The sequence below is a fragment of the Nerophis lumbriciformis genome, linkage group LG17 (genome assembly GCF_033978685.3).
Source record: "Nerophis lumbriciformis linkage group LG17, RoL_Nlum_v2.1, whole genome shotgun sequence".
NCBI lineage: Eukaryota > Metazoa > Chordata > Actinopteri > Syngnathiformes > Syngnathidae > Nerophis > Nerophis lumbriciformis.
The window spans coordinates 3,391,782-3,406,927 of NC_084564.2; the positions used below are offsets into that span (position 1 = coordinate 3,391,782).

Here is a 15,146-nt window from a genome sequence, read left to right on the forward strand (position 1 = left end):
GAGTGGACCGACACCAGCAGATGACATGGCACCCCAAACCATCACTGATGGTGGAAACTTTACACTAGACTTCAGGCAACGTGGATCCTGTGCCTCTCCTGTCTTCCTCCAGACTCTGGGACCTCGATTTCCAAAGGAAATGCAAAATTTGCATGGTTGGGTGATGGTTTGGGGTGAATTTACTGGCTTTTACCTGTGTGTATATATATATATATATATGAAATACTTGACTTGGTGAATTCTAGCTGTCAATATACTCCTCCCCTCTTAACCACGCCCCGCCCCGCCCTCCACCCCCCACCTCCCGAAATCGGAGGTCTCAAGGTTGGCAACTATGGTCAAAGCTGATGATATAAAGTGGAACTGTGCTCCAGAAGAAGTTAAAACAGACAAGACCTTCTCAGTTGGACCTCTACTTTTCTTTTTCAGATGTACAGGTGCTCTGAGAATTTTAATTGTGTGGTTTGTTGATGGCAGATGGATTGACTGACAGAATGAATGTACCACGAGAATCTCCAAAAGGTATCTGTGGCTGTGGACTTTGTATTCAACTGAATTTGTGGAGGCCATATTTGTAAAAACGTATTCTGATTTCAGTTTGCTGCTAGGCGAGTGCCAAATGTTTGAGAAGGAAGTCCAACAAGCTTTTTCTGTTGGCAGTGAACACAGCATCTTCGGGGACGTTTCTTTTGTGTTGTCCCAACTGGAGTCAACCGTTAAACGTGTCTCAACCTTTTATTTGGAGTGACTTCTGTGAGATGTTTAGGAGTGTGTCTGCAGTGCTGGAAGTGGAAAAAGTAAGTGCAATTAATTATAGATTCACAACCACTTGTGAATGGGTAATGTGTGCAAAGATGGAAGTTAGTTTATTGAAATTAGCCACAGGGAACTGCAAGTAGACCAGGAATTTTATTTCAGTATACCGTATTTTCCGCACCATAAGGCGCCCTGGGTTAAAAGCCGCGCCTTCAATGAACGGCATTTTTCAAAACTTTGTCCACCTATAAACCGCCCCGTGTTGTAAGCCGCATCTAACTGCGCTAAAGGAATGTCAAAAAAACAGTCAGATAGGTCAGTCAAACTTTAATAATATATTAAAAACCAGCGTGATGTGGGCGCGCACAGAGTCGTATATCAACATGGACGGAGCTGCTGAAAAAAGCCACCCGGCCTCTTCGCGTAAACTTAAAACTTACCTTAACCACTCGCTCATCTTTTCTTCATCCATCCATCCCTTCGAGTTAGCTTTTATGATGACGCCGGCTGGAAAGGTCTCTTTTGGCAAGGTCTTCCTTTTGAATATCACCATGGGTGGAAGTTTCTGGCCATTAGCATGGCAAGCTAGAACCACAGTGAAGGATGACTTCTCATTCCCTGTGGTGCGAATATTCACCGTACGTGCTCCCGTTGTATCCACAGTGCGGTTCACAGGAATATCAGTTGCTGTGAAATAGTAATCCGTGTGTGGATGGAGAGATTGCGTCTTTTCATGAACCGGATCCCTGTCACTTGGTAGGAGCCATTTTGTGGTCTTTACAGATGTAAACACACAAAGGAAATGAAACGTACGGTATATCCGCGCGCTTTTTCTTCTTCTACGCGGGCGGGTGGTTGCTTACAGTAGAAGAAGAAGCGCTTCCTGTTCTATGGGGGCGGGTGCTTACCTTGGCAGTTGCTTGCGTAGAAGAAGAAGCGCTTCCTGTTCTACCGGGAAAAAAGATGGCGGCTGTTTACCGAAGTTGCGAGACCGAAACTTTATGAAAATGAATCTTAATATTTATCCATATATAAAGCGCACCGGGTTATAAGGCGCACTGTCAGCTTTTGAGAAAATTTGTGGTTTTTAGGTGCGCCTTATAGTGCGGAAAATACGGTAATAATTTCTGTTAGGAATACATGTCTTAATTTTAACCACAAGAAACAGCAAGTAGACCCAAGAGTTTAATTTCAGTACAATAGTTTTCGTTAGGAATACATTTCTCAGTTGTCTTTATAGCCGGAATGTTTTTCTTCCCGTTAAGGAAGAGCTAAATACAGCGTAGAGAAGATGCATAAAAGCTTTACATTCAGAGATGTTTTGCCATATACCGCTTAAAGTGAACAGCTCTCTTAAATGTGTTATATTTAACTGTGTGGCTCAGTTGGTAGAGCAGCAGTCCAGAAACTTAAGGGTTTCTGGTACGAATCCAGCTTCCGCCATCCTAGTCACTGGCGTGTCCGGGGGCAAGACACTTCACCCACCTTGCTCCCAGTGTCCCCCACACTGGTGTATGAATGTTTGGTGGTGGTCAGTCTACCCCTGGGCAGCTCTGGCTAAGAAAGGAGATTACCACCATCACTGTGTGAATGTGGACAGAATGAATGATGGGTTCTCAGTGCAACACGCTTTTGAGTCACTAGAAAAAAGCGCTATATAAATCTGATCCATTTCTTTATTTTTCAGTGCATGCGGCTCTGCATGTTTTAATTGATTACAAACCCAAAATTATTTGACTGGATTGAGCAAAAATTGAAAAATCGGCCCATTTTTGCTGTTTTGTTCAAATGCTGAATGACGATATTGGTACAACGTGGAAAAGTCTGGATTCTAAATTCTGATTGCAGTTGTACTGAACTGTTCTGCCATTGTCAACTGTTATTAAAACAAAATGTGGTTGCTGGGACAATGTTTTGTGGCATTTTCAGTTGCTGTATTTGTGACAGACATGTCAATAACAAATAGGTCCTATAAAGCGCTTAGTTGCTCACCGTCGTGCTGATTTTTCCTTACTTGACTGAGGCATTTAAAATGTATTTAAAAAACATTAACAAAACTTATAAACATTTACAAGATTTAGACATTAAACTAACATTTCTTCCAGTTGTGCTACCTGACTTACAACAAATTAGATAGGCTTCCATTTGCACACTTTTTATTAGTTTTTGGTAATAAGTTTATACCTGTCACTTATTGATTTTGTTACACAATAATAGTCTGGATTGGCAGACCGGGGTGGTGGTTCCTCTCTTTAAGAAGGGGAACCGGAGGGTGTGTTCTAACTATCGTGGGATCACACTCCTCAGCCTTCCCGGTAAGGTCTATTCAGGTGTACTGGAGAGGAGGCTACGCCAGATAGTCGAACCTCGGATTCAGGAGGAACAGTGTGGTTTTCGTCCTGGTCGTGGAACTGTGGACCAGCTCTATACTCTCGACAGGGTCCTTGAGGGTGCATGGTAGTTTGCCCAACCAGTCTACATGTGTTTTGTGGACTTGGAGAAGGCATTCGACCGTGTCCCTCGGGAAGTCCTGTGGGGAGTGCTCAGAGAGTATGGGGTATCGGACTGTCTGATTGTGGCAGTCCGCTCCCTGTATGATCTGTGCCAGAGCTTGGTCTGCATTGCCGGTAGTAAGTCGGACACGTTTCCAGTGAGGGTTGGACTCCGCCAAGGCTGCCCTTTGTCACCGATTCTGTTCATAACTTTTATGGACAGAATTTCTAGGCGCAGTCAAGGCGTTGAGGGGATCTGGTTTGGTGGCTGCAGGATTAGGTCTCTGCTTTTTGCAGATGATGTGGTCCTGATGGCTTCATCTGGCTAAGATCTTCAGTTCTCACTGGATCGGTTCGCAGCTGAGTGTAAAGCGACTGGGATGAGAATCAGCACCTCCAAGTCCGAGTCCATGGTTCTCGCCCGGAAAAGGGTGGAGTGCCATCTCCGGGTTGGGGAGGAGATCTTGCCCCAAGTGGAGGAGTTCAAGTACCTCGGAGTCTTGTTCACGAGTGAGGGAAGAGTGGATCGTGAGATTGACAGGCGGATCGGTGCGGCGTCTTCAGTAATGCGGACGCTGTATCGATCCGTTGTGGTGAAGAAGGAGCTGAGCCGGAAGGCAAAGCTCTCAATTTACCGGTCGATCTACGTTCCCATCCTCACCTATGGTCATGAGCTTTGGGTTATGACCGAAAGGACAAGATCACGGGTACAAGCGGCCGAAATGAGTTTCCTCCGCCGGGTGGCGGGGCTCTCCCTTAGAGATAGGGTGAGAAGCTCTGTCATTCGGGGGGAGCTCAAAGTAAAGCCGCTGCTCCTCCACATGGAGAGGAGCCAGATGAGGTGGTTCGGGCATCTGGTCAGGATGCCACCCGAACGCCTCCCTAGGGAGGTGTTTAGGGCACGTCCGACCGGTAGGAGGCCGCGGGGAAGACCCAGGACACGTTGGGAAGACTATGTCTCCCGGCTGGCCTGGGAACGCCTCGGGGTCCCACAGGAAGAGCTGGACGAAGTGGCTGGGGAGAGGGAAGTCTGGGCTTCCCTGCTTAGGCTGCTGCCCCCGCGACCCGACCTCGGATAAGCGGAAGAAGATGGATGGATGGAATGATATGAACAATTATGACGTCATTCCGATAAAAAAAATTACTGATTTATTAAAAATGGTCCAATGAGGTGAGATTACATGTACAGGTATTGTGGTCTAGGTGGGTTAGGCTGACTAGGGTGAGAAAATTAAGTGCTATTTTTTTTCCTACTTGTGTTGTAAACAGGCTGTTGTAAACGTCCCCTAAGCTCGCAGCAAAATATGGTGGTGGACAACTTCACTGTTTCAGAAAAACACATTTTGCATGCTATTTGCACCAAATGGTCCGCTAACATTCTGCGTGGAGGGGAAAAAAACAGACCTCAACACATCAAACCTTATCAGCCACCTGAAATGCTACGATGGTGATTTGAAAGCCTATGAAGACGCCTGCACTGTTAAATAAGTTGCCCCAAAAGAAAGGTGTAGACAAACTACATGGAGTTAAATCTAAATTTAAAAGAATGGTAGATATGGTATTGGTCTTGACAACATTTTTTACTGTGCATTCCTACATGAAAGTGTACAAACTTCAGAGGCTCTTTATTCATACAATGATAAAGCTCTTTTACAAACTCAGCCATAAAGCTCAATAGATTTCAGCAGTTAAATTAAGAACAAGAGACCATTTAAAGGATCAGACATTTTTTGCTGTTCTTTTTTGATCAGAATGTGAGGGACAAGCGGTAGAAAATGGATGGATGAACGTGTATCATTAAATTAAAATACTGACCTTTCTTAAGTACCAGTAATAATAATTTTAAGGATTTGAGCTGCCAAAACATACACCAATATACAGGTACAAGCCAGTAAATTAGAATATTTGGAAAAACTTGATTTATTTCAGTAATTGCATTCAAAAGGTGTAACTTGTACATTATATTTATTCATTGCACACAGACTGATGCATTCAAATGTTTATTTCATTTAATTTTGATGATTTGAAGTGGCAACAAATGAAAATCCAAAATTCCGTGTGTCACAAAATTAGAATATTACTTAAGGCTAATACAAAAAAGGGATTTTTAGAAATGTTGGCCAACTGAAAAGTATGAAAATGAAAAATATGAGCATGTACAATACTCAATACTTGGTTGGAGCACCTTTTGCCTCAATTACTGCGTTAATGCGGCGTGGCATGGAGTCGATGAGTTTCTGGCACTGCTCAGGTGTTATGAGAGCCCAGGTTGCTCTGATAGTGGCCTTCAACTCTTCTGCGTTTTTGGGTCTGGCATTCTGCATCTTCCTTTTCACAATACCCCACAGATTTTCTATGGGGCTAAGGTCAGGGGAGTTGGCGGGCCAATTTAGAACAGAAATACCATGGTCCGTAAACCAGGCACGGGTAGATTTTGCGCTGTGTGCAGGCGCCAAGTCATGTTGGAACTTGAAATCTCCATCTCCATAGAGCAGGTCAGCAGCAGGAAGCATGAAGTGCTCTAAAACTTGCTGGTAGACGGCTGCGTTGACCCTGGATCTCAGGAAACAGAGTGGACCGACACCAGCAGATGACATGGCACCCCAAACCATCACTGATGGTGGAAACTTTACACTAGACTTCAGGCAACGTGGATCCTGTGCCTCTCCTGTCTTCCTCCAGACTCTGGGACCTCGATTTCCAAAGGAAATGCAAAATTTGCATGGTTGGGTGATGGTTTGGGGTGCCATGTCATCTGCTCCAACCAAGTATTGAGTATTGTACATGCTCATATTTTTCATTTTCATACTTTTCAGTTGGCCAACATTTCTAAAAATCCCTTTTTTGTATTAGCCTTAAGTAATATTCTAATTTTGTGACACACGGAATTTTGGATTTTCATTTGTTGCCACTTCAAATCATCAAAATTAAATGAAATAAACATTTGAATGCATCAGTCTGTGTGCAATGAATAAATATAATGTACAAGTTACACCTTTTGAATGCAATTACTGAAATAAATCAAGTTTTTCAAAATATTCTAATTTACTGGCTTTTACCTGTATTTGAATGTAGTGAAACCTTATTCAAACTAAATCAATTTTAAAGAGTAAAGTTAACCAGGGCATGTTTTGTGTTATTTAACTGAAATAATGCAGTTACACACAAAAATATGCATGACATATGTCAGTGACCCACATACAAACTTGCTGCAAAGTTAAATTTGAGTAACAAGTTAATGTGACGGTTAGCCAAGGCTAGGTACCATAGTCAATAATTATAATTGACTCAAAGATAACACACTGCATTTCTGAACAACTTTAACTAATCTGAGGAAAATACTGTATTTTAGGACATATTTTACTTTACTGTATACAATATAAAATACACAAAGCTAACATATAGCGTTTAAATGACAACATGTCTCATCTACTACGTTACACGAATAAATCATTAATCAGTTAAATTAAAGTTTAATATTGTACAAATAATGTAAATTCAACTAGTTATGCAGGAACAAGCACCTAACAATCCACACGGAGAAGACAATACAAAGGCCTCACATGGAAAGTTTGGCACTATGCAACCTCTTACTCTCTTGTTAAATCGGATCAAAACAAAGCCAAGCAAACTAAACATCTTGACATCCTCAATAACGTGATACCTACAGTTAACTTAACATCTACACTGAAATGCAACAAATATCTTGTCTTGGTCCAAACATCTGAGAAAACACATCTGAACATGAGTTACAACTTCAGCATTTTAAAACAAAAAAATGTACCAACAGTGATAATCAACAAAACCATCATTTTCAACTGCATCTTATGCATTTGTACTTACCGAGAGGGAATATACATACACATTCGAAAATTACACCGGACTAAACTACAAGGGATGCTAAAAATTAAGTTGCATTTGCAGCAGCACAACATATTTTGTAGTGACCTACAGCAGAAGTGTTGTGATACTTTTCTTATAAAAAGAAGCAGAACTAGCTCAGGTGTCCGAAAAACACGTTTGGCTGTTTAGACATCTATTGAATATGAGAAGTTGGGTCAAAAGGTCATTAGGAGAACCCTGTTGCATCATTTTTAGAGGTAGTCATCCTCACTAGACAGCTCGTCCTCGTCCTGGTAAAGGTTGTAGTAGTTGCTGGGACCTTCGCCGGGGTCGCCGTCGTCGCCGTCATAACTACTGCTTCTAACCGAATTCCCCCCGGGGAGAGTGGACACTTCCGAACTGGCAGAAGCGCCACGACTCATCCACCACAACTGGTGGCTGAAGGTCCTCCCCCAGCTGCAGTAGTGGCCAATCGGGCGCAAGAGGCGGATGAGTTCTGCGGCCTCCTGCCAGTAAGAAGTTCACTTGTTGAGACCTCGCCCTGATCGCTGCTTGTTCATGGTGGTGAGCATCTGACTGATGTAGGAGGTCAACAGGTCGTCCATCTTGTAACCCTAAAGGGGTGTGACAGAAACTAGGAATTATTATATAATTGACTTATTTAGTACAAGACGAGGTGAGAGTAAAGTAACATATTCATACAGAAATATTAAAAGTTTTAGTTTTCTCCTTCCACTTTTTATAAAATACTTTTTACAAGATTTTGAAGTGCAGCTAAGAAGTTTTTACCACCGAACCTGATGGTTGTGAGTTTGATCCTCCAGCCTGTCAGTCTGAAGTATCATTGGGCAAGTTACTGAACTCTCAGTTGCTTCTGATGCTCCATCATTAGAAGGTGAATAGGGTTACAGTGTCAAAATGCTGTGAATACTTTGAAGTAAAGCTCTTTTCAAGTCAAAGCCCATTTGTTGTTGTTTTTCCATAGAAAATGTTTCTCAGCATGCTTTCAAAGACCTTGCTTTGAGAACTGGGAACAGAAAAAGGCCTTCCTAAAAATGCCATCCATCCATCTTCTTCCGCTCATCCGAGGTCGGGTCGCGGGGGCAGCAGCCTAAGCAGGGAAGCCCAGACTTCCCTCTCCCCAGCCACTTCGTCCAGCTCTTCCTGTGGGACCCCGAGGCGTTCCCAGGCCAGCCGGGAGACATAGTCTTCCCAACGTGTCCTGGGTCTTCCCCGCGGCCTCCTACCGGTCGGACGTGCCCTAAACACCTCCCTAGGGAGGCGTTCGGGTGGCATCCTGACCAGATGCCCGAACCACCTCATCTGGCTCCTCTCGATGTGGAGGAGCAGCGGCTTTACTTTGAGCTCCCCCCGGATGGCAGAGCTTCTCACCCTATCTCTAAGGGAGAGCCCCGCCACCCGGCGGAGGAAACTCATTTCGGCCGCTTGTACCCGTGATCTTGTCCTTTCGGTCATAACCCAAAGCTCATGACCATAGGTGAGGATGGGAACGTAGATCGACCGGTAAATTGAGAGCTTTGCTTTCCGGCTCAGCTCCTTCTTCACCACAACGGATCGATACAGCGTCCGCATTACTGAAGACGCCGCACCGATCCGCCTGTCGATCTCACGATCCACTCTTCCCTCACTCGTGAACAAGACTCCGAGGTACTTGAACTCCTCCACTTGGGGCAAGATCTCCCCCCCAACCCGGAGATGGCACTCCACCCTTTCCCGGGCGAGAACCATGGACTCGGACTTGGAGGTGCTGATTCTCATCCCAGTCGCTTCACACTCGGCTGCGAACCGATCCAGTGAGAGCTGAAGATCCTGGCCAGATGAAGCCATCAGGACCACATCATCTGCAAATAGCAGAGACCTAATCCTGCAGCCACCAAACCAGATCCCCTCAACGCCTTGACTGCGCCTAGAAATTATGTCCATAAAAGTTATGAACAGAATCGGTGACAAAGGGCAGCCTTGGCGGAATCCAACCCTCACTGGAAACATGTCCGACTTACTGCCGGCAATGCGGACCAAGCTCTGGCACTGAGCATACAGGGAGCGGACTGCCACAATCAGACAGTCCGATACCCCATACTCTCCGAGCACTCCCCACAGGACTACCCGAGGGACACGGTCGAATGCCTTCTCCAAGTCCACAAAACACATGTAGACTGGTTGGGCAAACTCCCATGCACCCTCAAGGACCCTGCCGAGAGTATAGAGCTGGTCCACAGTTCCACGACCAGGACGAAAACCACACTGTTCCTCCTGAATCCGAGGTTCGACTATCCGGCGTAGCCTCCTCTCCAGTACACCTGAATAGACCTTACCGGGAAGGCTGAGGAGTGTGATCCCACGATAGTTAGAGCACACCCTCCGGTTCCCCTTCTTAAAGAGAGGAACCACCACCCCGGTCTGCCAATCCAGAGGTACCGCCCCCGATGTCCACGCGATGCTGCAGAGTCTTGTCAAATGTTCCTATAAAATTGGAAACAACTGCAGCCCGGTGGGACAGGGGTTATAGTGCATGTGCCTCACAATACGAAGGTCCTGAGTAGTCCTGAGTTCAACCTCGGGCTCGGGATCTTACGGTGTGGAGTTTGCATGTTCTCCCCGTGACTGCGTGGGTACCTTCCAGGTACTCCGGCTTCCTCCCACCTCCAAAAACATGCACCTGGTTGATTGGCAACACTAACTTGGCCCTAGTGTGTGAGTGTGAGTGTGAATGTTGTCAGTCTATCTGTGTTGGCCCTGTGATGAGGTGGCGACTTGTCCAGGATATACCAGCTGAGATAGGCTCCAGCACCCCCCGCCACCCCAAAAGGGACAAGCGGTAGAAAATGGATGGATGTCCAAAATGTCTTGCAAATATGAACAATTGAGCTGCAAGGACAACTCATGACTTTATTCTGACCTCGCGGATTTAGATCCTAGTTTTAGAATAGAGATGCAAAAATGTGCATGCTGCCTCCACCCACCAGCGAGGTTTCACAGAGGAGTTTACTTCCTCGGACGAGGTTGCCGATGGTGATGTGGAAGTAGGTGTTCCCACTGCTCCAGTTAGAGATCTTAGTGAAGGGATGTGTGATCAGAATATCCTGTGCAGTGACAAAAAAAAGGGAGAACCGATTACATCCAGGCCTTGTATTGAGGCACAGCAGCTTTAAACAAACCTTGGTTTTTGGGTCAATGAGACTGACTCCATGTTTGTTGATGGCAATCAGCAAGATCTCTGGGTAGTTGGGTTCTGTGGTTTGCTAAATAGTTAAGAACACAATTTAACATTATCGAATGGTTGATCTAAAACGGAGTCTACTGATAAATGACTTTTTGATCAAGAAGATTCAAGATTGGGAATGGAAACTATATTGTGCAGTACAGCCCCGTCTCCTGGGCATGAAGCAGCAGTGGGTTTTAAAAGTCACCAAATTTCAAAGATGAAGTGAGAGATACTGACTGGTTTATTACCTTGACTTCAAAGAAGGCAGAGCCAAAGGTTGGCCATTTGTAGATGATCTTTAAAAACATCAGCTTGGCTTCTTCTTGTGATTTACCGGCCTGCTTGTTGAAGAAGGCCACCACAGACTGATCACACACAAAATAGTCAGTCTTCACATCCACATCCACATTTTGTCATTAGTTTTCAGGTTGTACCCTTTTCCAGTCATCTGGTGACATCTGACGAATGAGATCCTGGGGGACCAGTTCTCGCAGCATCTTGGGAATGGTTGGAAAGTGGGATTTGTCATCCTCGAACTTGACTCTGTAGATAAGAGCGGCTAGTTGGAAAACTTCGTCTCGCGAACACTTGTGGTAGCCACGCAGGTATTTGGGCAGCTCCTGAATGATGAGAAAACGTTTGTCATGACTCTTGTCCCGTTTTTATGGTATCTTCCCAGCAAGATTTACCTGGTAGTAGTGGAAGATCGAGTCGGCGAAGGAGTCCTTTCCTGGAACTGTGCTAGTCCACAACTTCTTCATGAAGAACACCTGGTAGGTCAGAGAGGGAACCATTCCTGCAAGGTAAAGGTCACTTTTAAGGACGCAAGTTTGATTTATTAAAAGAGATAAAGTTGTGTTTAATACCATCTTTTGCTGGACGCGATTTCTTGATCCAGTCCGTCAAATGTCGCACAAAATCAAAGAAGAAATCTCCTTCTGGAACACTGATAACCTACACACACATTTACAAATAATAGATTAGATTTGTCTTTCAACCAATACACAGGGAAATAATAATTTTAGAAATGACTGATAAGCAAGTGCTATTGTTCAAGGAAATTAATCTCTGACCTTGTCTGAGATCTTTACAAAGAGGCTGAATCCCTCAGGAGATTTGAGCAGCAGTCTGGTGGAGATGTTCTGACAGAAATCCTTGGCTTTGGTACTGGACTCCACTTCAAATGCCTGCACAATTATTACATGACAGTACACTTGTTGTAGAATCTGTCATGACGTGGACTTTTACGCAGCTTACTGCGAGGATCGTTTTCCCGGAATGCAAACGGACTAGACCAGACTTCGGTAGAAGGTAGGAACATCATTTAATCTTGACTATAAAAAGTACAAACAAAAGGCGCTCACAAGGCGGAGACACAAACTTAGCGTATGAAACAAAAAACAACCCGAAGGCGAGCGTGCCCAACGCACGTGAAAGCAAAGGCAAAAAAAACTTAGGACATGAAAAACTCGCTAACTGTGACATGAAACATGAAACTAAAAAACTCACTAGACTGTGGCTTGAATAAACAAAAAGTTACGTGGCATGGCATGAAGCATGAACTATGGTATGAATCGATCATGAAAAGCACATCAACAGAGCATGAACAGAATATCAATGTCTCCAGGACGCATACTTGCCAACCTTGAGACCTCCGATTTGGGGGGGTGGGGGCGTGGTCGGGGGTGGGGCGGGGGGCGTGGTTAAGATATATATATATAAAAAATACTTGACTTTCAGTGAATTCTAGCTATATATATATATATATTTTATTACATATATATATATATATATATATATATATATATGTATACATACATATATATATATATATATAAATATAAATAAATAAAATAAATACTTGAATTTCAGTGTTCATTTATTTAAACATATACACACACACATAACACTCATCTAGTCATTGTTGAGTTAAGGGTTGAATTGTCCATTCTTGTTCTATTCTCTGTCACTATTTCAGAACACACACATTATACAAATATACATTATAAAATCAATAAGAAAACGGGAGCTCTAATTTGGGAGTCTGAATTAGGATCAGAAGTTCCTATATAAACATTGCGTACTCACGTCGCCTTTTTGTATTGATTACTGCAGCTGTGCACTGGATTCATTCACAATACAAACTACAACTCACAAACACTTTAGAGTTAGGCTCCACCATCAGAATGTGTACTTAAACTTATAAAGATCACATGGATATTATTCAGTGAGTTGATTCACCAAAACTAACCTGTTATACAGGAGGAAAAAGCACACAGGACGTTTCAATTGTTCACAGACTGGTCGCGCTCATCAGAATGACAAGACACTTCCGGTCTGCAGGTGATAGCATTCAATTGGGAAGAAACGCCCTACTGCCCCCTACTGACCAATGTGAATACTGATAAATGTGTAATGACAGCTCCAAAAACGAATTCAAACCACAAAATAAAATAAATAAATCAACACAAAAATGTGACACATTATGGGTGGGTCACATATATGCATGTACAGTAGATGGCAGTATTGTCCTGTTTAAGAGTGTCACAACATTGCTGTTTACGGCAGACGAATTACGGGGACGAAAACTTGACTGCTGTTGTTGTGTGTTGTTACCGCGCTGGGAGGACGTTAATGAAACTGCCTAACAATAAACCCACATAAGAAACCAAGAACTCGCCCTCGATCATTAGCTGTTTATATTATGGGAAAGCGGACGTGAGAACAGGCTGTCATCACGTCACTCAGGTCCACATGGAGCTGGAGGGGGCGTGGCCTCCAGCTCCGCCTGGATTTCGGGAGATTTTCGGGAGAAAATTTGTCCCGGGAGGTTTTCGGGAGAGGCGCTGAATTTCGGGAGTCTCCCGGAAAATCCGGGAGGGTTGGCAAGTATGCCAGGACGACTAACTGAAAATGACAGGCTTAAATAGTCTCTTTGATTATAACAGGTGCGTGTGTCAAAAATGAGTCAGGTGAAAACAATGAGTTGCCATGGTGACCAAACAAGGGAGCGCAAACAGGAACTAGTGGGGTCTTAAACCGAACGGAACATAACCAAACAAAACATGGTCTAGACCACAGATCATGACAGAATCAATATTAAGTAGTGTGTGTGTGTGTTACCTCATCTGTGTCATCAGGGAAGTAAACTTTGTGAAAGATCTGCGTGGTCTTATGCTGGATGGCCTCCACTTCCACCAGATGTGGAGGATACTTCCTGGAACCGTTTCTGTTACCATGGCAACCAATAGGTTTAGTTGACAATGAACAAAATACAGGAAAAACACACACTCCAAAAAAAACGTAATAAAACACATTAAAAACACATTGACGAAGACCTTGTCGAAACCAATCTGTTTGGTAGCGCCTGTGCGGTTTATATTAAAATTATAAGAAGGACACGAGTGTTGCTGGCCTTGCTTTTCCTTTCTGTTAGTTCACAATGAAGACATTTAGATGGCTGTAAGACAACACTGAATCCGATCTATTCTGTGTATAAACAGGCTCTGAAAGTCCTGCACATGAAACCTTTTCGTCATGAAATATAAACCACTTAATTGGGAAAATGCAGTAATATTTCTCAATGCTGATCTGTTTTTTAAAATCTTACGTGGTCATGGCTCCACCACTACTTTCAGATCTGAGCAGGAGGCAAACTAGATCTGCCTCTTTGAACAAACTGATAGTTCCCCTCAGGAAAAGGGCCTTCTGCCAGTCCAATTTTGGAACTATATCCCTTTTCAAGTACGCTATGTTGATACATTTAGGCAATTTAAAAATATGCTAAAATCATGACTCCTTGAGAATCAAACTTGTGCACATATTAATGTATTTTATTGATTGCTGATTTGTGCTACTTGCCTGCTGCCTGTGCAACCATGCCTGTGTGTAATTGTTCATGGTGCTGTTGAAGCATAATGTGTAGTGCTTGTGCTAAATGTTGCCATAGATGTGTGTGAGATATTAATCAATTGTTTTACTATTTTAAGCAGGCTATTAATGATTGTTGTTTTATTGGATATTGTTTGCTGCTGGCAATCTATGCATCTTGCCCAGCGACTATGGTTGGAAACTAGCTGTGTAGCTAAAACCTACGCAGTTACACCAATGTTGATCAATGTGTGTTGTCCCTGTTCAAATGAACTTAAACAGAAACGATTATATTTGGCTTCTAGCCTACATGTCTCATACCTGCCAACTACTCCGGTTTTCCCGTAATTAGTACGGTTTTCATCAACCTATTCCGGGTTACGGTTGCAGTGATAAAAAATACGTTTTTTCATTAATGGAAAAAAAAAAAAAAATAATTTAAGTTTTATTCACGAAATCGCATAACAACAATGACAATCGACACTGCTTCCCGTAACTTCCTATCGAGCCATTCCGAATGCCATGCGCGAGGCTATTTATAGCACCGCTGCCAAGCAGGAGGCACCAGTTGCCATTGTTTCCAAACGAGCGAACGATCATGGAATCAGCCGGAGAATAATCGCAAACGAGTCTTAAACCGAAAAGAAAACTGCAGTCATTCCGTGAAGAATATTCAAAAGCCTATACGGGAATAATTATCCGTTCCAAAAAGGGTGAAAACTACGCGAATTGCACCTTGTACAGACAAGATTTTTCATAACTACCAAAATACAGAAGTATGTCCTTAATATTTTTGCAGTGCTATTTCTGTTGAAAAGTTAAAATGATTACATTAGAGATGTGATGTGCCACTTTTCAAGTGTCTGATGGCTTAAATTAATTTTCATTAATTTGTCATATTTTGAATTCTTTTGAAAGGCTTACAAAAAAACTACATTTGAATTGTAATTCCATGCTAT

General features: G+C 43.4%; 1 protein-coding gene across 4 annotated transcripts in view; it reads right to left on the reverse strand.

The window, feature by feature from the left end:
- Nucleotides 1–6,316: 6,316 nt before the first annotated feature.
- The window catches only part of myo7aa (myosin VIIAa), a 56,255-nt gene continuing 47,425 nt past the window's right edge, over nt 6,317–15,146 (reverse strand). For all 4 annotated transcript variants that reach the window (XM_061972257.1, XM_061972256.1, XM_061972255.1 and 1 more), the window contains 9 exons: nt 13,441–13,546; nt 11,391–11,504; nt 11,184–11,271; nt 11,007–11,113; nt 10,752–10,937; nt 10,566–10,682; nt 10,271–10,354; nt 10,076–10,195; nt 6,317–7,705 (listed from right to left, as the gene is read on the reverse strand). In XM_061972257.1, the coding sequence (XP_061828241.1) occupies nt 7,613–7,705; nt 10,076–10,195; nt 10,271–10,354; nt 10,566–10,682; nt 10,752–10,937; nt 11,007–11,113; nt 11,184–11,271; nt 11,391–11,504; nt 13,441–13,546 (1,015 nt within the window). In that variant the 3' untranslated portion in view covers nt 6,317–7,612. The remainder of the gene's footprint in view (nt 7,706–10,075; nt 10,196–10,270; nt 10,355–10,565; nt 10,683–10,751; nt 10,938–11,006; nt 11,114–11,183; nt 11,272–11,390; nt 11,505–13,440; nt 13,547–15,146) is intronic.